The following is a 21,694-nucleotide window of genomic DNA, read 5'->3' on the forward strand; positions in this document are numbered from 1 at the left end:
TGATCTCACCAACCAGGGCACAGCACCCAAATAGGGCAGCCTGGTGACAGTAGCAGCTGTTGACAGTCCCAGGGATCACCAGGTAAATGTGAGATGGCAGGTCAAGTCTAAGTGCAATCCATGAAATCCAGTGAACAGAAGCTGCAGGCTACAGTGTTAGGCACGTGCCTGCCAGCAGCACAGCTCAGGAAAGGGCTGGAGGCCAAGGCTGGAGCAGAAATGAAGCTACCCCTTGCAGCTATGCTGGTGAGGTGTACTGGCATGTATCTTAGGCTCTAGGTTAACTCCAGTGTAATCAGGAGAGATGAATGTAACACAAACATCGCCCCAGTGATCTTGCACCTTCTCACTGGAGCTTAAAACCCAGACCAAACATGTCTTGAGGGCATTCATCTGACCACAGATTATCTTCACATTGTCTCTCCAGGTCCTTCAGTCACATTGCTACACCCATTCTGAAAAAGTTGCACAAAGATTTAGGAAAACTTTTAAGGGGTGAGGAAGGAGAAGAAATGCAGGAACAGGCAAGAAAGATGATAGAATTCAGGCTTGCCAGTTCTGACATAAACAGAAACACTGGAAATAGGGCCTGTGACACCACCTGCTCCCGCTCCATAATGAATAAGAATTATAGCATCCCAACTTCCTGATTAAAGACAAGGACAAACTTTGTTTGTGGATTTTTGTTTGTTTTACTTCAAATAAAGGCCTTAGAATTATACTAAGACCTGGGTTGCAGTCCTAAGTAACAGAAAGAATGGTCTCTCTGTTGTGAAGTACTAAATGCAGAAATGCCCAAAACTACCTTAAATAGAAATTGCAGATTGCAAATTGTATTTCATATCAGATACAAATTGTATTTTATAGATAACACTGGATTTCAAAGAATGAGGAAACTGCAGTTACTCAATCTATTTTCAGACTTAAAATTCAGCTGTGTGGATTATGTAAGTATGTCATAAACAAACAGAACAACCAACTAATAAAGATGTTCTAGAAGAGAGGCAGATGGAAAAAAAAAATAAATGAAGATATTCCTTGCCCCAGACCAGCTATTACACTTGGGAGGAAAAAAAACCAAACACATTACTGTCACATGTGCACTCACTGCATTAGGAGAGCCTCAAGTTACCACTAAATTAGGTAAAATAAAATGTCTTTATTGCCCGTTCCAGATTAGGACCTTTTCAAAAGTGTGCTGCCGTTAAAAATGAAATGTTAAATATAGGGGATATCATTTCAGTCTCTACAAACCAGAAACTCTCAAAGTAAAACTATATCTTTAAGCACTGCAGATATCAAAGAAACAGAATATCAGCCCTAATGTTTTTGCCTGAGGTACTCTGATATCCTTGCTGTTACCCTAGTCTCAACTTCCTTCTGCTCACACACCTGGATGTTTTTTTTATGACACCCAGTGTGACTACATGATGCAATTTCACAAGTACAGTAAAAGGTTAATCATTTTAAAGCTATACCATTCATATCCCTAATAATGTTCACATTTTTTAAAATGCGCAGCTGGTTGGACTGTGCAATTCTCTCCTTAAGTCAGCTGAGACAACTCTTTAGGAATTACTGATGAACATTTTAAAAACATGAAGCTGTGCCTGTCTTATCTGTACAGATCTACATTTTGGAAATTGAGTTAGCCATACCATACCACATAGTAATAAAGTAAAACATGCAGTAATTTCCTAGTAAGTTACTGCCATTTAACAACGCATTTTTCCAAGGCCCAGTACACAAAAGAACTCCTGCAATGGCAGATCAATGTACCACATGAAAAATTTAACCTTCTAATGAGACAGTGCGACATGTTTTGCTCATTCTTTGTGTCAAGTGACATAAGGCAGCATAAGCAGCAAAATGAGGAAATTCAGACATCCCTGGTTCTTCATCATAGTCACAATGAATACTGGTCGCCTACACAAATGAGAGATACAAAGTTGTAAAATATAGGAATATAATTTTATTCTGTTAATTTGCAAACGTATTGGTACAGTTGTTCTGAGAAAGCTTCTGAGGAAAATTTTTCCATAACTCTCACTCTCCCAGCTGCTCCCATTGTGTCCTTTAAGATAGGATCTCTCACAATTTTTTCCATTGCTTCAGCGAATTGGGTTGGTTGAGGATCACACAAAAATCCTGTAACACTGTGCAAGATTGATTCTAAAGGACCACCTGAATTAACTGCTATAACTGGACATCTCATATACATTGCCTCCAAAGGGACAATACCAAAATGTTCATTGCTTGGTGTATAAAGCACACATACACAGTTACTAAAAAGGGAGATTTTCTGTTCGTCTGAGAACGATCTCAGAAAAGTCACATGCTCATTAACACCAAGCTTGGCTGCAAGTCTCCTCAGCTCTTCGTAGTGCTCCACATTTTCCAGAACTCGTTTATCATAACCACCTGCCATAACCAGGTGAACTTCATTCCACTCATGAGAATCAAGTCTTCCTCGAAGTTCATGCAAAGCTTCAAGAGCCAATGCTAGATTCTTTTTTCTCTCATACCTATTAATGGAAAGAAACAAGAACTTCTTTTTCGGTATCAGGTCAACTATGTCTGCAGGAACGATTGTTTCAAAGCTATTGATGTTGAGTGATGGGTAGAGGACATCTGGGTTTATGTGAGACAGGGACTTAAATGTGTCTTTGAACACGCTGGCAGTAAACTTGCTGTTCACAACAATACAGTCTGCCATGCCAGTCGTGTACTCTTCCAGCCAGTCGAGTGGCCATCTGTAGAGACGCTTCAGGAAAGATTCTCTCTTGGTCAGAAGCTGGTCAGGAAAGTGACAGTAAAACAAAACCTTCTTACGGGTTCTGGCCAGTCTAAGTATGGGAATGCAAGCAGACACCTAATGTAACCAGAAGAGACAGGACAAGAGGAGATATTAATTATTTCTGTTAGTGCCACTGGAGCGTACACATCATTTCAAAGCCACATCCTGAGGGTCAGTCCTTTGCAAGCCAAGTGCCTTCTCCCTCTCTCTTCCACAAGCACTCCCTCACCCAGGACCTCTTGTTGAGGCCCTAGATCTCCTTCCTCACAAAGACAAGGCACCCGGCTCCCCACCCAGGCCCCACCAAGCCTCAGGACTTCTCCATGCACTTCCTCCCTGCCACTACCACAGGAGATGGGAATGGAGCCCAAGCTGCAGCAGCATCCTCCCTCTAGCTGCCCCAGAATACAAGAGTGTTGCAAAATGTGGAATATGTCAAGATTATCTTAGGTGAGGACGACATTCTTTGATGTAAGGTCTTTGTATACTCTCAAGGCTAATCAGAAAGAATGGAGACAGGCAGTGTAACAGGCAGAAGCCAGCATCCCTTAGTGCAAAGACATCCCGGAACTAACAAGCTTTATGGATGTAGTAAATCAAGATGTTGTTGCATGAGAATAGAATAGATAGCAGCTAGCATCCCTTACGCAAGGACATCCTGGAACTAACAAGCCTTAAGGCTGTAGTAAATCAGGATGTTCATGTATGTCTAGGTCATTGTCATTGTTATGTTTACGTCATTGCTAACGTGGCAAAATACTCAAGGTCCTATCGCTGAACTATTATGTTCATTATAATACTGAAAATCATGCCTACAAGACAAAAAGATCCCTACCCAGGTGAAGATCCTTTCCCTGAGCACACGTAGAAGTTAGCTGGGGTTATGTAACCTGTATGGAATCACAGAATCAATTAGGCTGGAAATGACCTCTGAGATCATCGACTCCAACCTATGACTGAATACCACCATGTCAACTAGACTATGGCACTGAGTGCCACATCCTGAGTTTCCTTAAACACCTCCAGTTACCTCTCTGGGCAAGTCCATTCCAACGTCTAATCACCCTTTCTGGGAAGAAATTCTTTGTAATGTCCAACTCAAACCTCCCCTGGTGCATCTTAGGATTATGCCTTCTCATCCTGTCGCTTGCTGCCTTTGAGAACAGGCTGACGCCCACCTGGCTACAACCTCCTTTCAAGTAGGTGTAGAGAGTGATAAGGTCACCCCTGTACCTCCTCTTCTCCAGGCTAAACATGCCCAGCTCCCTCAGCTGCTCCTCACAGGACTTGTGCTCCAGACTCTTCACCAGCTTCGCTGTCCTTCTCTGGAAATTATTAACCAATCATAATTGAGAGGCTGCACTTAGAAAGTGACTAACTGAATCTCTGTATAAATAATGGTGAGGAAAGCCCAATGGGATGATCTTGATTTGTGGAACACCACTGAGCAGCCAGCCTTGCACAACTCTGAAATAAACAATCAATGTCTTTCTCTCTCTCTCTCTCTCGTGTCTAATTATTGGCTTGTTGCACACCACGTAACGAATATGATTTTGTAGGGATTTGATGCTCCAGAGGTCTGGAGCATCTCTCTTACAAGGAGAGACTGAGTGCAGATCTCATTAATGCATATAAATATCTCCAGGGCGGATGCCAAGAGGACAGTGCCAGGCTCTTTTCAGAGGTGCCCAGCGACAGGACAAGGAGCAACGGCCACAAATCAAAACACAAAAAGTTCCACCTCAGGGCGAGGAAGAAATTCTTTACGCTGAGAGTGGCAGAGCACCGGAACAGGCTGCTCAGGGAGCTCGTGGAGTCTCCCTCTCTGGGGGGCATTCACCAACCCATCTGGACTCACTCCTGTGGGCCGCCTGCTCTAGGTGACCCTGCCTGGGCAGGGGGGTTGGACACGGTGATCTCCAGAGGTCCCCTCCAACGCTAAGAATTCTATGACACTGTGAACAATCTGTCGGTCCCGCGGCGGCGGTGCGCCCGTGCCCGTGCCCCCGCCCGTGCCCGCACCTGGTCGCAGACGAAGGCGTCGCAGCTCTCCCCGCTGAGCAGCAGCACGTACAGGGCCAGGCAGGCCATGCGCAGGGCGGCGCACAGGGCGTGCCCGCGGCCGCACAGGGAGCGCGGCACCCAGCCGCCCGCGCTGCGCACCGCCAGCCCCCGCGTCTCCGCGAAGCAGCGCCCGGGGTCGTAGTGCGCCGTCCAAATCTGCACCCGGCAGCCCCGCGCCCGCAGCGCCAGCGCCGCGTCCACCACCAGGCGCTCCGCGCCGCCCAGGCCCAGGTCCGGGTGCAGGAACAGCACGGACGGACCGTCCCCGCCCGCCTCCTCTTCCTCCATGGCGCTGCCGGGCGGATGGGATCGCATGCGCAACCCGGCAGTCCCGGCGGGACACGTCAGCCTTCCTGCCGGGCCCTCGCGCCCGCCCCGCCCGCCGGGCGCCCGCGGCGCTGCCCGGTTCGTCGCTCCGCTCGGTCTCGCTCCGGTCCGGCCGCTGAGGGACAGCGGGCGCAGCCGAACCGTGGCGCGGGGGCAGCGCGCTCGGGAAGCTGCAGCTGAGAGAGGGGGAGAGGGATAAGGGGCCGGTGCTGCTCAGGCATTATCCTGGGAAGCCGGGCGGTGCCGGGATGCGCGGCGCGGGGGCGGAGCCTGCAGCGGGCAGGGACGTGGCCAGATCTGCCGTAGCGGAGCCTGTGTGAGACCGCGCCGACCCCGAGCCAGCGCCGCAGCCATGGTGAGGGGCTGCCCGAGGCGGGGGGCGGCTGGGGCGCCCCTACTCCCCCGGCCGTGCCCGCCACCTCTCACCCTCTCCCGGTTCTTTCCTCTCTCCGCAGCCCGGGCCCAACCCCAGCGCCACCAGCGTCGGCTCCTCCGGCCGCTCCCCCAGCAAGGCAGTGGCTCCCCGCGCCGCGGGATCCACCGTCCGGCAGAGGTGGGTGCCCGCCGCGTCTCCGTAGTGGGGGCAGCTCTGCCCTCCGTCGTGCCCTCTGCTTTCCTGGCTGCCCAGGCTGGTGCCCTCTGCTTACGTGGTAGCACAGACTGATGCAAGTCCAGAGGTGGGCAGCGGAGCTGGTGAAGGGTCTGGAGCACAAGTCCTGTGAGGAGCAGCTGAGGGACCTGGGGTTGTTTAGCCTGGAGAAAAGGAGGCTCAGGGATGACATCGCTCTCTACACCTAACTGAAAGGAGGTTGTAGCCACGTGGGGATCGGCCTGTTCTTCCATGCCGTGAGCGACAGGATGAGAAGGCATAGTCCTAAGTTGCACCAGGGAAAGTTTAGGTTGGACATTAGGAAGAATTTCTTCACAGGGCTATTAGACGTTGGAATGGGCTGCCCAGGGAGGTGGTGAGGAGTCACCATCCTTGGAGGTGTTAAAGGAAAGACAGAATGTGGCACTCAGTGCCATGGTCTAGTTGACATGGTGGTGTTTAGTCATAGGTTGGACTGGATGATCTCAGAGGTCATTTCCAACCTAAACGATTTGTGAAGTGTCTTGCTTCTGTAGAGTCTCTTTGGGATGCCTGGTGCTAGAAGCTGGCAGACTGCTAATGTGTTTTGTTTGGTCTTTGTTTCATTCTGTTGTCCCTTAAAGGAAGAATGCCAGCTGCGGGACAAGGAGTGCAGGCCGTGCCACGTCCACAGGTACTGGTGGGATGTGGCGATTCTACACTGAGGACTCACCGGGGCTCAAAGTGTAAGTTGGATTAATGTGTGGTGGCAGGCACGGGGTCTGTAGAGTTCTTCTGTTTATATAATCTTTCAGTCTGTGAATTATTAATAAACTATCAGTATTCTGGTGTGCATGGGAAAACATGCTGAATTGGTGGTTGGACAACACATTTTATTTATTCTGTAAACCTGGAGAAGTAGTTTTTAAATTTATACTGGTTTGAAAAAGGTAGGTACAAGTTACATTTTGTAATTGCCTAGGCTTACTTTAAGTGGTCTTTGAAGACTGCAAAGTTGCAGTCTTTGAAGTTGAAAACTTAGGCATCTGTGTGCATGTTTTTGTTCTCTTTTAATTAAAATTTTGGGATTTTCTTTATTAGTAGCTATATTGTGATCCTCTGCACCCACTTGAAAATCTCAGGTGTCTCTATTAAAAAGCTGCAGATAGACAACTTTAGCTAAGCTTGCAAAGCAAATAGCATTCCGATACCTTGTATATCATTGTTTTTACAAGATGAATATTCAAAGATTATGGTCAAATAGCTGGTGTTGTCCCTTAAACTCTAAAGAAAGCCTAAGTTTTTACTTTTTGGGCATTTGTAGTTATCCAGGTCAGTTTCCCAAACAAACTTTGCAGCCTAATACTTGGGTAACAAAGGTGGAAGGTGTATTTCAGCTGACGAGTGCACGCTAAGTCATACCCTGAGTGGGAACTTGTGCTTCTTGTAGAGTGATACTTCATGGCCTCTTGTTCTTACTGGGTTGAGGAATCTCAAGACACTCAGGGCTGTTCCTTGGTTTGGTTTTTTTTTTCACAAATTCATTAGTATTTACTTTTGAAGCTCTTTAAGAGGACTTCTGCTGGCTGCAGAAACAGAACATTTGGGTAAGGGTTGGTGATAGTCTAGTTAATGATAGTTCCACGAGTAATCCTTGTTTTGAAGTTGTCTTATGTGTTTTCATATGTGCTTGGCACTTTAAAAGCCAAAACCTATACAATAAACAAAGTAGTGATGTTGTCTTGCTTTCTCCATTCTGAACCCAGAGAGGAGACAAGGCAAAGAAAAGAAAAAGACAGTGAGCAGCAATAGTGTTCTAGAGCAAATCTGTGCAGACAGGAAGGGCAACTACTTTCTGTGTTATTTGGTCTACTAAAGCTCAATTTAAAAAATGAGTGAAACCAAACAGAAAAAAACAGAAGGGGGCTACCATTAGGTAGATTTTTAAAAAAATAGATGTGTGATGCAAACTGTCAAAGCTCCTTTAACAATTTTGATAAGTTTCCTTGTGAATCCTTTGGTTTCCCTTTTGATATTGAATGACCACTGAGTTTAGCGGCCATTCAACATCAACTTGAATTCAACATCAAGTTGCTTGTACTGAGCTTGCACTCAAGCTCAGTACAAGCAGGTCAGTAGATAGATTTTCCCATCTATTTGTGTTGCAATACATTGGTTCCCAGTTTTAAGGCTTTGGAACACTGGGAGTGTTTCTTGGGGTTTTTTTTGGAAGCTGCTGTGGGTAGCTGCATGGTCAGGCTTTTAGTGGAAGAATTAAAAGTGAGTTGGTTTTACAAATCACTTGCACATTAGAAGTAACATTTTCTGAGCTGTGTCTTGGGAGCAACTTTCTTGCTTACAGCTTTCCATGTATTTTTCTGTATGTTTTTTTCCATAGCAACCACTTGTTATGATCTCTGTCCTATTTAGTAGGCTTCAAGATGAAAATGGCCTGTAGTGGGGTTGTGGTTGCCTCAGGAAAGTGCTTCAGCTGAAGCTGTTTTTAAAAATGGTTGTGATCACTACTGCATGAAGTAATGTGAAAGCTTAGCCTGATAGTGGTGAGTGGTTGGTGTTTTTTTAAATTTTGTTTAAAATATGAGGTCCTTACTATGAAAAAATACATAATCCACCTGAGAACAGGTTAATTCATACTAGCTAAGATCAGGAGAATTTCTAGAAAAAAAAAGTTCTATTTTTCATATTTTGCATAATTATACTGATGCTTCAGTTATTTATTATCTGTATTCAACATCCAAAACAGTAAATATGTTGAATAGGCAAGTTCAGGAAAGATCATTTCTCTGTAGTACAGGATGCTATAAAATGTATGTCTTCAAAAGCAGTATTAGCAAAAGGGAGTTGTGGAGTGTGACATTTTTCTCTTTAAAGCTCAGATCAAGCATCACAGGCTCTGGAAAGAAAACTAAACCCAAACTTTTCACTCTTTTTGTGGCACTTGGTACTTGGTTTCCTGTATCTTGTCGTGGGCTTTCTTGCTTGAAGAGGTATAGACAGTGTTTCCTGCGGATAGGGAGTCAAATTAGGCTTGTGGTATAATATGCAGCCTTGTGAAAGATGTTCTGCAAATGCACAGTACCAAATCTTTAGAGGTGCCTGAATCCATTTATTTCTTTAAACTGCATGGTGGGCTGAGGAGGTGCAGGTGTATGGAGGAGAACTGCAGGGTTTCAGCAGGTTATCTTTGGGACTGAAGGAAATGAGGTACATGTGTCTGTATTGGAGAGCTGGTTATTCTCTAGGGGTTCAATGTCATCCGCATGTTTAAAAAACACACCGAACACACAGGAAATCCCCACTGTTTGTTTTCATGTGGCTCTGTTCTGATTAGTGGTGCTCCTTTATTCCTGTGTGCCTTTGGCAGAGCAGCTTATGTATTCCTACTGCTAAAGGCTTGGATGAATTAAGTAGTAATTCAGATGCAGTGTAAGGACTTCATGCACTTGATATCATTAAGATTTACATTATGTGGGATATAAACTTCAAATATGTATAGAATGCTGGTGATTGAGAAGTACATTTTGTTGCTCAGTGAAAGATACCTCTTGACAGGGGTTGCTTATGTAGTCACTGTGTGTTCAGACTTTGTTTATTTTGCTCATTTTGCTATTGGTTTATTTGCTAAATACTTCATGTCTGTGTTCGGGGTTCTCCCTACTCAAATAAGTCTGATAGATAATAATTGAGTTCTAAAACTCAATGTAAGGTTACAGTTATGATCATTTGAAGTTTGTAGACCATCTTCTCATATAAAAATGTGTCAGTTACTTCCAGTCTTTTCAGTTTCTTTCTTTACTTTCTATTCAGATAACATTTACCTGCTTATAAACAGTAACCTGTAGGATAATACAGGCTGGATAACAGATTTCATGGTGTTTCTCCCAGTAGCATGTTGAAAATCAGAAATGAAATTGTATGAAGTGAGTGGTATGAAGCACTGTTGAGTGTGTGTAATTGTGTAATAGTGCATGTAATTGTGTCTCAGAACAGCATGAAATAGCTGATTTAATCTATCAACATGCATCCTAAGGTTAACCTGTTTTTTAAAAGCATCTCTATACAATTTCTAAACAATATGTAAAAGGGAAAAAAAATTAAGAAATTTGTTAATTATACATTTTAGGTAAAGATTTAATGTTGTTAACTTTCACATTTCATGTATCTTTTTCAAGAAAAGAGAAGTCCCTGTCTCTCACCCACTGCTGATGTTGTTTTCAAATGAAATAAAACCTTTAGAAAAACCCAGCTAATGCAAATTTTATGCCAAAATTTTAGTAGCCGCTAGAGGACTCTGTTGGTTTTTGTATCAGAGTGTATCTCTGCTCAGGTGGCTATCTGAGTAGTAAACATGGATGATAATTTTCCAGAGATTTTCACAGTGATGTGTAATAACGAACCATTAAGGGCTTTTTAAATAAGTGGTGTTTTTGTTACTCTGTTGCGCTTTATTGTGTAACGTTTAGGGTACGGAAGACTGTATCTTTAAAAACAAGAGCAGCAGTTTTGAATAGAGATGGCTATCTTGTTTCTATGTACTTTAAGTTATTTCTGTGGGAATGGAAGGAGAGTTTTCTTGTACAGTTGCTTATGAACTGATGAGCTCACTTGGCTGATAATGACTGGCCTTTGGAGAAAGCAGATATTTTTTTATGTTAATGCATTTTTTTCTTTATTTGTAGTGGGCCTGTTCCAGTTTTGGTCATGAGTCTTCTTTTTATTGCTTCTGTGTTTATGCTGCACATCTGGGGTAAATATACTCGTTCCTAGACTCAGCTGCCAACTTAAAGCATACATCTTGGACCAAAACTATGGTGGATCCTGGTTGTTCTTGGAGAGAGACTGGGGAAGCTTCCTATCACCTGTTGAAGTCCTGTCAACTTTGGCTATAATACCGAATTAATTTCTCAGTTTGCTACTTTGGCAGCTTTCAAGTCTGTCATGGGTCATTTTATATTTGTATCTGTACACTTAGAATACAGGTATTGCAATAAAAGTTGTATATGGAAATAGAAACAGTCTTAACTGTATTTTTTCCTCTTCCAGCATACCACAGCTAGCACATTATACTTGTGGTTTTCATATATAATCATATTTCTGAGTAACTGTCATTTGACAGTTCAAACCAGATTCTTCTATACTATACATTCCTATATAATTTTATACTAGAATATCTTTTTTTTTTGAATGGGAGAAGCAAAATCAGGTTCACAATCACGTGAAGGTAACAAATGGACTCGTTGAAATAAAACTGAGGTACCTGAGCTGAGCTGGTCATGTTTGTCTGTTAACTCCAGAAAAATAGCTGGATTTATTTATTTCCTAAATGCAAGTTAAACTTTAGTCAGTGCTCATACATAAAAGTTATCTATGTATGCTTGTTTTTTCAAACAGTGCTTGAGGAACAACATGAACTGGTATCTAACTGATTTTAAAAAGAATAATTGCGTGGCTGTCAAAGACATTTTTTGCTTTCAGGGACAGGAGTTTGGACTTCGGTGATCCTTTTGGGTCCCTTCCAACTCAGGGTATTCTGTGATTCTGTGACTCTGCAGGTCCAGACTCTTTCAAGGAGACTTAAATGGAATGGGAAGACTGGAAAAGCAATGACTGCATTTTAAGTAACAGGACTTGCAAACATGTTGAGATACAGCTAAGTGGCTCTTCGGATAATCAGTTTACTTCTGGGTGTTATTTTCCTTTTGAACAGTCAGACATCTCTTCCTTCTCTTTTTAAAGGTATCTACGTATTTTCACAATAGCATTTCTCACTGCCAGTAAGGTCTTGAAGTTGGATAGAATTATTTTAGCCTGTTTTTCATGTTGATTCTTGTTTGACTATCAGCTTGTAATGGCGAAACAATATTCTTAGTTATGCAGCCTTGATACAAGTGTTGACTGCATGTTGTAGAAGCAACCCCTCTTACTCACCACCTTCCTTTAAAGCAGTTCTTAAATTAGCATTAATCTGAAAAGACCAAACTGTTCAGAACAAAACCAAGAATAAGAAATGTGATCTTGGGGCTAAAAAGATAATTGCTTTGAGCTGTGCTTATGCCATGTACCTAGTGTAAATGTAGAGGGAAAGCGAGAAGACTTGGAACAGAAACTGAAAATTATCTTACAAAATGTAATAGTAGGAAAGTTATGTTTTTAGAGGGTTGGAAGTTGAGGAAGAGGGAATTCTGGTGACTCAAAGGCAGTAGGGTAGCAGAATACATTAAATTGGTAGAAACTGAGACAAATAAATCGTTTATCAAAGGGAAAAGGATCCATAAATTATTTACCGCTATGCATATGGAAGTTAAAACACAAGGGAAAATAAAGCAAGTAAGGGGGTTAGCTCACTGCTTCAGAAGGTGGAAATAAGTATCTCTTACTTAAATGCTTTGCTTAGCAAGAAAATAAAATCTGTACAGTCAGCAATTTCATCTTAAGGCAAGAAAATGCGAACAGAAGACCAAATGCAAGTCAGTTGTTCTGCTGACCATGTGAATGGATGGTGTTACTGACTTAATTTGTGGGGCTCAAAGAAAAAGGAATAAAATATTCTAAAATAGGGTAAGGGTAAGGAATAATAAGTAACAGGAATATCAAAGTATGTAAGCCCTTCTTTCTTATTTTTTCTAATGCACTGTTTAACTGCTTTCTAATACAGCAGGCAGCAGTTTACTTTGAAACACTTCCAGTCCTTAAAAGCTGTTTTCCCACACCAAATAATTAAATTTAAAGCCTTCCATATTTTTGCTTGTTTGGTATCCTGCTGCTTCTAAAGATCAGTATCAATGACAAATTCAGAAAAGTGATGGGGGACAGATTATTGCTGTACAGCTTTTTAGTATGTTTTTAATGCATTTAAATACATTTTAATGCATTTAATTCAACTGAGTATAAAAATGTTGACGATTTTGACAGTGCTGTCCTTGCTTAAATAATTTGTTTTCTAGAATGACCTGTATCATACATTTTTGTATGCAGTGTCAAAAGAGTTTAATATCTCTAGTTTTGCAAAAATTACTTCCCACCCCTTCTCAGCTTTATATTTTGTGTCAGCTTAGCTGTGGTGATACTTTAGTTGGATGCAGCTAGGTGAAACATCCATAGCTTTGTTTTATATTCATTGTACTTGATTAAAACACAGATTTCTCTATTGTATGTTTTCAATTTGGGATTATTTTAATGATTAGCATAAACCTGTTGGATATTCATGCTCATAATTTTAGTATTTTGTGTGCACAAGTTGTAGTGCAATCTTGCAGTTGATGTTTTTCAGACTTCAGCTCCACAGAAGTACAGACAAAGAAATGCAGGTTGCAAAGACTTACCAGAAGTTTGGCTGATAATGAATGTGAAATTCTGTTTGACCTCAGTTAATAAATTATAGCCATACTAATAAACAGTCGCTAATTCAGTGTGAATCTGAACCTGATGCAGTTGTAGGGCTTGGTAGACCTAGCTTTCTAATTTTGTTCCATTGTTTCCATACTCCTTGCTGAAAAGCTTTTTTTAATTACCTTTTATGGTGTTTTGGGAATAATTTAAGAAAGAAAGAAAGAAACAAAAACTTTACAGAAGGTTGAAGACTCATCCATGGAGGAACTCACAGCAGTGGGTAAAGTTGGAGCCTTTCTCTCCTCTCTTCTAGTTGGAATTAAATAATACTCATCTCCCTTTTGTCTGTTGCAAAATTACCTAATGATAGGATTGCTTTCACTGAATGAAAGAGTTTTCAGAGTGAGAATGTCTCTCTTGTGTCTGAACTTAGAAAGAACCTCACAACATCTTTGGAAGGAAGAAAAATGTTATTGCTGGTTCTGCTTCCAAGAATATTTTCCACTTCCAAGCTGAAATTATTTCTAACCACTTTCTGCCGCCTGGCAAACACAAGAACAGAAGAGAATCAGATAGGGCCTCTTACCTCAGACCACTGCATGAAGATTGATCACTTGGAGGAGAAAATTTTTCAGTAAAATGACTTCTTGCACCAAACCTTATATCTCTGTTGTTTAGACTGTTGTAGCTATAGCAGTGTAACTTCTCTGAAAAAGCATCTATGTTCTGCAGAAAGCACAGAGGTATTTTATTTGTCCTGGTGTCCAAGAAAGGTGGTTCACCTGCAGCTGTTCCTGATATTTAAGGAATGACACTACTTCGCACAGTGATAGCCCCTTCTCTCCATTTTTTCCTGGCTTTTCTTGAGGATAGGTATCTTGATGAACTCCTTTTCTCTGTGTGAGTGACACTGAAATCTCTCCTCTCTAAGGTGAGATTTATCTTCAGATGAGTTAACTTTTAACAATGTGTCTGCTAATAATTTTGTGCCTTTTGTAGGCACTGGTGACAAAGCTGCATTTCTAGCCTTTAGTTCTGCTAACCTGTTTTATTGTCAGGTGAAAAGGTGCTATATAGGAGCCTGTACCTCCAGGCAGTTGAAGAACTTCGGACAGCAACTCAGAGTAGTTGGAGCATTTGTCAGTGTTATAGGTGTCAGACTGAGATGAAATCCAACCCTTCATCCCAGCTGCTGCTGACAGAGCTACTGATCTTTAACTTTATTTTGGTGATGAAATGATCTGAGAACGTCCAGTGGTGATGAAACTCAAAAACCTCATGAAGTCATACTTGGCAAGTTACATTCATCAACAAAGACTTTACGAAGAACAAAAATTATAGCTCTGCAGACCCCAAGAGCAGTTTTGGTGAAAGCAGGCAGCCTTCAGAAGTGACTTGGCAGGAAAAGAAAGATGGCAGTAGATGTCCCTTTCTGCTTTCTGAAGGCATAAATAAATAAGGCTGGAAATTGTTCTTTTTAACCTCCCCCGCCCCTTTCAACCGCTGGAATCTGCTTTTCATCTGCCTTAGAAATTAAGGCCTCTTAGCCAAGCCTTTTCACAGGAGAAGTAGAGAAATTGTGAAATTGAGAAGTTCTGTCCAAAAGGATGACTAGAAGATGTTTTCTTCCTTTAAGAAAATTCATTTAAATCAACAGATAATTAACAGTTTGATGAAGGATGTTTTCATGTTCAATAGCCTCAATTTATGTCTCTACTGCACTCTCAGTAAATAACCATGAAAAGACAGAAGGTTGTCACAACTTACAGTATATGATAGACTGAAATAAAATAAGCCACATCTTCCCCCAAAGCATGTTCACATAGTAAAAAAATTAGTCTTCCTCCTAAAAAACAAAGTTAGCACATATGCATGCTATTTATAATGCTATTATAAATTTACGATCTTTTAAAAAAAAATCTATGTATAAAATTAATTAAATGTAATATTAAATATATATTTAATTTAATATGCTTAACTTTATATAATCTCAAAGTATTTTTTTTTAATGTTTAATTTTTCTGGGTTTGTTTTGGTCAAAGTTAAAATGAAAAGTAATTCCCAAATGCCAACATTTTCCATGAACTGGAAATTCACGTTGGAACCATCACTTAACACTAGATAGCTAAGACAGTGTGAAATAGTATTGGAAATACAGGTGTAGGTCATAGCAAAATGACCTACCAAAGTAGGAACTCATGGTTGTCTTTGATCTAGCCCCCTGCTCGGAGCATCAGGGCTTGATCAGGTTGCTGAGGGCTGTGTGCAATTGCATTTTGAAAATCTCCAGGGGAAGCGATTTCAGAGTTTCGGTGTTTGCCTGTCCCTGTGCTTAACCACTCTCCGGTGAAGATTTTTTTGTTATGTCCAATTAGAATTTCTTTTTTTGACCCTGCAGTGATTGCCTTTCAACCTTTTGCTGTGCATTGCTGGAAGAGCTCTAGCTCCATTTACTCTCTAACTTTGGCTGAGGTCAGCAGCTAGTGTTTTCACCTTAGCCCTCTTGAGCTAAACAAACCTGGTGGCCTCTGTCCCTATATGTCATGTGCTCCAGCCTCCAACCATCTAAGTGGCGCTCTCCTAGATTCTGCAGTTTGTTAGTGTTTCTTTTGTATCTAGGGCACAAAACTAAGTACAGTTTTCCAAATGAGTGTCTAATAAATGAGTAGCTTTACGAGTGCTTCCCTTGACATGCTCGTTGTGCATCTTGCTACGTGGTTAGCCTTCATTGCTGCAAAGGCATGCTACTGGTTCGTGTCCCACTTGTCTGCTAGGACATCTTATGGAATTGCTCTCTGGTGATTTGGAACCTGTCTTATTGCATGGTGTTGCTCCATCCAAGATGAAGAACTTGGCATTTGTCTGTCCTGAGCTTCAGGAGGTTTTTGTTGGTTTATTTTTCCATACTGCTAAGGTCCCTCAGATTGCTGTGCTATTCTCCACTAGCTACCACTTTCTGAAATGTGGTGTCCTCACAAACTTGCTGCAGATGCAGATAAAGAGACAATTGCCTTCCTGCCGGCAGCACAACAGTGAGTCTGCATCACTGCAGGAGTACTTTAAGCTTCTGTCCCTGTTTATGACCATCCTCAAAAAACCCTGATATGTCTGGGCTTGAGTGTAAGCCTGGCACTGAGATACTGGATTTCACATAAGGACAGGCTCTAGCCTCATGCATGGAGGATGCAAGTGAAAACTCAGACGTGCCTGAGAGTGCCTTCCCAAAATTCACTAGGCACTGTTCCCAGGCCTTCTGCTTATTCATTTCTCACTCACCACCTGTGCATTCAGATCTATCTGCTGGCTCATAAACTGATTTATATAAAGTTCTTACTTCTCAATAGTCTGTACCATTTCTGTTATGTGTAGATATCACACAGACTATCCTAGAAGATGCCTACAGCATGCACTAGGTGGCCAGACCAATATGTAAAAGTTAATTTCTGGTAAGATTTCAGTAAAAAAGTGTGCTTTTCTGAATTTCCTCTCAGCATTCCCAGTGATCCCAGTAGAAGGCAGAAAACTTCCAGTTATATACTCGTCCTTTATTGTTCCGTCAAACTAATTCTCTGAAAGGAAAAGGGACTCCAGGAATACAACTGTAACCATTCTGCCAGGCACTTCTTTGCCAATAAAAAAGGGGTTTTAAGATATTTCATTAGAATGAGTTAAAGTCACTGCAAGCTGATACCTGTTTGTTCAAATGCTCCAGCTGGTGGACAGCTCCTCTTCCGTTTGTCTCCAAAGACACAAATTTTTAGGTAACTGTACCAGTGGCCCTGTTCCCCATAACTCTTATGTGTTCTCTGGCTTAAGAGTTGGTCCCACCCTATGACATCTGCTTCTGAAACTGATCTCAGGGCATTAAGGGGTGTGTTCTTTTTTCACATTAATGAAGAAATAAATAAATGTTTGTCTCAGGTCAGACTTGCTGAGTTTGGATGAAACTTGAATGTATATTTCATGTGAGATGTATGCTGTCCTTCCATGGAAGCAGTGTAGAAAATAAAGAATTCAATCTTCTCACAGCACTTGAGTGACACAAGTCAGGCTAGAATTCAGGATTTCTGGGGTCCTTAAGTTATAGATATTCCTCTATGTAATGCTGTTCTTGGCATAAAAGTATGAAGTCCATATGAGTTATCTTATGCATGAACTGTCAACACTAGGAGATGTGGGTACCAGAGAGTAGCATTAGATGACCTTTCAAGGTCTATTGCAACCTGAATTATCCATTGACCATATGACTCTTGTGGAACCTTTTTGACACTGACTTGAATGCATCCTCTGAAACCTGTGGTGTTTCTGCTACACAGCAGTTGATGCATAGAACTGAAGGTAGAGCAGAACCTCAATAAAAACCTACTTCAGATTTTCAAAGGTCTTGTAGAGTTGTAGAGAATAAGAACATTCTTAGTTTTATCTGTTATTTTATTCAGTCTTTGGAGATTGAATTTTTGATTGACTGAACCAAGTAGAGATAGTTTCATGATATTAGCTAAGAACAGAGTATTTATTCCAAATAAATAAAACCCATGTCTGCAGGAATCATCAAAACTGTACATGCTACTCCATCTGCTGGGGAAATCAATAACAACTTCCGGTATTTAGAAGGTGGAGACATTCTTCAATCACAAAGGCAGAGTATTTCCAATCTGTTTTGTACTTGTAGGCAAGTGTCTTTGCTTTTTCAATGCTCACACTACACAGGACAGACAGGAAATCTTAACTTGTTTGAAGAAATTTTGGTTTTTGAAAAATTCTGCAGGTATAATTACTAGTTTTTCTCCTGTTCCCTTTATTTCAAGATGAATAGCCCAAATAGATGTGGTTGACAGTTTTCAAATAAAAGACAGTCCTGAAAAGTTTGGCCTTCTCTTTTCTGTGCACTGTAGACTCAGAACATGAGAATGTTTGCTAAAATATCCAGAGCAGATCTCAGAAGTCAGTCTTTGTGGTCCAGGATTGCATTCTGTCTGTTTTTGAAGGGCTTAGCTCCGTGGTCCCTGATAAATACCTCTCAGCATCATCAGCTGGAATTTTCTTTGCCAAGTTCTGTAATGACTCTGCATAGGGCTAAATGAGAATGATGGTGTTGATGGTGCCTGAAAATAACATGAAGCATGTTAGCATGAAATTAAAACCTCATGGGTTTTTGGAAGGTAATAAGTGTAAAGGTCTTGCCTCTTCCTTGAGCTATGAGATTCCATGTCTGATAGTAACTTCTCTCTTGAAATAAGAGAACCTTATAAGAAAAAAAAAACGTGAAGGAGTAAAGTTATGTGAATTTCATTACATAATTATGTAATTTCTTTACATAATCATTAACAACCATTTTTTTCAAAGTAACACACACATTGAAATGGAGAGAAAAGTTAGAGACAGTGAGCCACAGTCTAAATCTGCATTTGTGTTTGGATATGCAGGCAGAGACTGAGGATTATCTTGACTGTCCTGAAGACTCACATCTACTGTTTATTCTTATATTTTGAACTAGAGAAGGAGTAGTGAGCACCTTTCAGGAGTATGATCACTTCATTTTGGTGAGAAGTGAGCTTTCATTTGTACTGAAGAGGGTGTTAAAGTGCTCTTCGCAGCCATGAAATCTTCAGTTTTGCTCTTCTTTTGCAATGAATAAAAATGTGTGTTTGTTTCCTGTATCATGGCAAATTTGTAATTCAGACATTTGTCATAGAGACTGACTGATAAGTAATGAAATCTAGTCCCTTCTAATCTAATCTGAATTGAATATTTGATCTGGAAGAAAAAGGGTTTGCGTCACAGTCCCTACCACTTGCCAGAGGTCCACTTGATCTGAAGACATGAATACTTGAGAGGTTTTTTCAAGCTCAAAATTTCACTGGAGACGTTTCTGTTGTAGACTTTCAGATCTCCATCATAAGGCCAGCGTTCAAGGAAAAGCTGTAGCCTTGTAGCCAAGTAGAGATGGTCTTGCCGTTTATTGTAAGATGCCACAGGCTTTGTCTGAAGTTAACAGTGGAGACCTCTGAATCTGTTGGGCTTTATATGGACTTGTCTTGGCCTGCCTGTAGATTTATTTTACCTTGTTTACCTGTATTAGTGACTGTCTAATGACCAGGTAACTATTACTTACTTCATTTTAGCTTTTGACCACTTTGTACAACTGTGTGGTATAACATCTAGTGTTATATATTTTTTGCAACTAGTAGTTATTAATAACAATACGCTGTAGAATGAACTGTTTATGACTGATCCTAGAATAAAACACCTCATGAATACAGGGACAGGATGATACCAGAGGCCCAAGGGCTATGAACAACTCACAGAGGTCCCTTGCTAGCAATCAGAGGAAGGCAACCTTTAGAAATGGGTAAAACCAGTTAGGGATAACAAGAGAACATATACTAAGTATCCAACAAATGTAATACGTACCATATGTACACGTGTAACAGAGTTGGAGAAGATTGAAGGAAGACCCAAGAAGCAGAGCATGTTAGAGAAAACATGTAAAAAGGACTCAAAGCAGATTCAAAATTGAGGAGGAAGAAACCATCAACATCATACCGGCAATAAAATTGAATACTAAAAGCCCACTGTTCCCCTCCCCCTGCACTGAAACTATAATTGTTAAGACCCCGAGGTGCAGTGGAAAGGTAAGCACACTGCCAAAAAAATGGGTAGGTCATGCAGCAGATCATCCTGAGTACCATTACACAACATATGCGAGACAAACACGATCGGGCCCAGCCAACAACCTGGATTTATGAAAGGCATGTCCTGCTTGAGCAGCCTGATTTCCTTCTGTGACAAGGTGACCCACTTAGCAGATGAGGGAAAGGCTGGTTTATCTAGACCTTAGTAAAGCCTTTGACACCATTTCCCACAGCATTCTCCTGGAGAAACTGGCTGCTCATGGCTTGGACAGGTGCACTCTTTGCTGGGTGAGAAATGCGCTATATGGCCAAGCCCAGAGAGTGGTGGTGAATGGAGTTACATCCAGCTGCCAGCAGGTGACAAGGCATGTCTGCCAGGGCACAGTATTTGGGCTAGTTCTATTTAATATCTTTACTGACAACCTGGATGAGGGGATTGAGTGCACCCTCAGCAAGTTCACAGACAACACTAAGTTAGGTGGGAGTGTTGATCTGCTGGAGGGCAGGAAGGCTCTACAGAGAGACCTGAACAGGCTGGACTGGTGGGCTGAGGCCAACTGCATGAGGTTCAACAAGACCAAGTGCTGGGTCCTGCACTTGGATCGCAGCGACCCCATGGAGCGCTGCAGCCTGGGGGAAGAGTGGCTGGAAAGCTGCCCAGCAGAAAAGGACCTGGAGGTGCTGGTTGGCAACAGGCTGTGTGCCAAGAAGTCCGGTGGCATCGTGACTTGTCTTAGAAATAGTGTGGCCAACAGGACCAGGGAAGTGATTTGTCCTGCTGTAGTCAGAACTGATGAGGCTGCATCTCAAGTACTGTGTCCAGTTATGGGCTGTCCTTTCAAAAAGGACATTGAGGTGCTGGAGTGTGTCCAGAGAAGTGCAGCAAAGCTGCTGGGGGCTCTGGAGCAAAAGTCTTATGAGGATCAGCTGAGGGAGCTGAAGGTGTTTAGCCTGGAGAAAAGGATGCTTGGGGGGACCTTGTTGCTCTCTACAGCTCCCTGAAAGGAGGCTGTAGTGAGATGGGTGTCGATCTCTTTTGCCATGTCTCAAGTGCAAGGATGAGAGGAAACAGCCTTAAGTTGTGCCAGGGGAGGTTCAGATTAGATATTGGAAAAAAACTTTCACTGAAAGTGTGGTTAGGCATTGGAATAAGTTGCTGAGGGAAGTAGTGGAGTCCCTGTCTCTGGTAGTGTTAAAGAGGCATCTGGATGTGACACTTGAGGCTGTGGTTTAAGGGTGATTATGGTGGTGCTGGGTTGGCAGTTTGACTAGAGAATCTTTAAGGTCTCTTCCAATCTTAATGATCCTGTGATTCTGTGAAATTAAAATGTTTGTGTATATACAAATTTAACCAATATAATTTGAACTGTGAAGCATTAGTGTCATTGTAACTAGATGAGTAATTAGACTGTTAAGATTTCAGCTAGACTCACAGTAAGTTTATGGCTTTATATATATATGGTGTGTTCCCTTTGTCCTTAACTTTTAAAGTTTATCAGACTGATGGGAATTCAAACAGTCTGTAATATAACCTAAATGCAATGATTTGGTAGCAAGGGTTAGGAAACTGTCAAGAGCTGTGTATCCCTGACTGATATAGCAAAAGTATCTTGGGATGATTTGCCATGAAGTGGTACATACCCACCTTTTGTGGATATGTTAGCTGGAGCAGATGAATCTGTTTCCAGGCAGAAAAGGGGAAAGCTAAACTCAAGGAGGGAGTGTGGTTATGTCACGAGTTGATCTCATCCTAGAGAGGCAAGCTGTGCGATTTTTTCAAGTCTTTAGGAAAACACAGCTTACACGCTTCTCCAGATGACAGTACTGGATTTGGCTTTCATGCACTTGACCCAAATATAGTGAATATGTGGTTTAATTTATGATATATTATTTAAGGGTGGTTCAAGCAGTCAATATCCTCTGATGCCAGTATCTGCCATCTTTCAAGAAAAC

General features: G+C 41.8%; 2 protein-coding genes across 2 annotated transcripts; one reads left to right on the forward strand and one right to left on the reverse strand.

Moving 5' to 3' along the window:
• Window positions 1-690: 690 nt before the first annotated feature.
• Window positions 691-5,207, reverse strand: ALG2 (ALG2 alpha-1,3/1,6-mannosyltransferase). Its single transcript, XM_032701554.1, has 2 exons — window positions 4,820-5,207; window positions 691-2,872 (listed from the first exon to the last, which is right to left on the reverse strand). The coding sequence occupies exons 1-2, from the start codon at window positions 5,174-5,176 to the stop codon at window positions 1,973-1,975; spliced, it is 1,257 nt and encodes a 418-aa protein (XP_032557445.1). The 5' UTR covers window positions 5,177-5,207; the 3' UTR covers window positions 691-1,972.
• A 186-nt stretch (window positions 5,208-5,393) lies between these two features.
• Window positions 5,394-10,792, forward strand: SEC61B (SEC61 translocon subunit beta). Its single transcript, XM_032701566.1, has 4 exons — window positions 5,394-5,543; window positions 5,644-5,741; window positions 6,401-6,502; window positions 10,457-10,792. Exons 1-4 carry the CDS (start codon window positions 5,541-5,543, stop codon window positions 10,542-10,544), a joined length of 291 nt encoding a protein of 96 aa, XP_032557457.1. The 5' UTR covers window positions 5,394-5,540; the 3' UTR covers window positions 10,545-10,792.
• The last annotated feature ends 10,902 nt before the right edge of the window (window positions 10,793-21,694 follow it).

Source organism: Chiroxiphia lanceolata, chromosome 1 (assembly GCF_009829145.1).
Source record: "Chiroxiphia lanceolata isolate bChiLan1 chromosome 1, bChiLan1.pri, whole genome shotgun sequence".
NCBI lineage: Eukaryota > Metazoa > Chordata > Aves > Passeriformes > Pipridae > Chiroxiphia > Chiroxiphia lanceolata.

Bases quoted from the DNA above. Each gene is read 5' to 3' on its own strand.
- ALG2 (XM_032701554.1), bottom strand. From the start codon at position 5,176: ATGCGATCCCATCCGCCCGGCAGCGCCATGGAGGAAGAGGAGGCGGGC. The intron at 2,873-4,819 runs GTGCGGGCACGG...TGGTTACATTAG, and splicing joins ACGCCTTCGTCTGCGACCAG to GTGTCTGCTTGCATTCCCAT.
- SEC61B (XM_032701566.1), top strand. The intron at 5,742-6,400 runs GTGGGTGCCCGC...TGTCCCTTAAAG, and splicing joins GGATCCACCGTCCGGCAGAG to GAAGAATGCCAGCTGCGGGA. The intron at 6,503-10,456 runs GTAAGTTGGATT...CTTTATTTGTAG, and splicing joins GACTCACCGGGGCTCAAAGT to TGGGCCTGTTCCAGTTTTGG.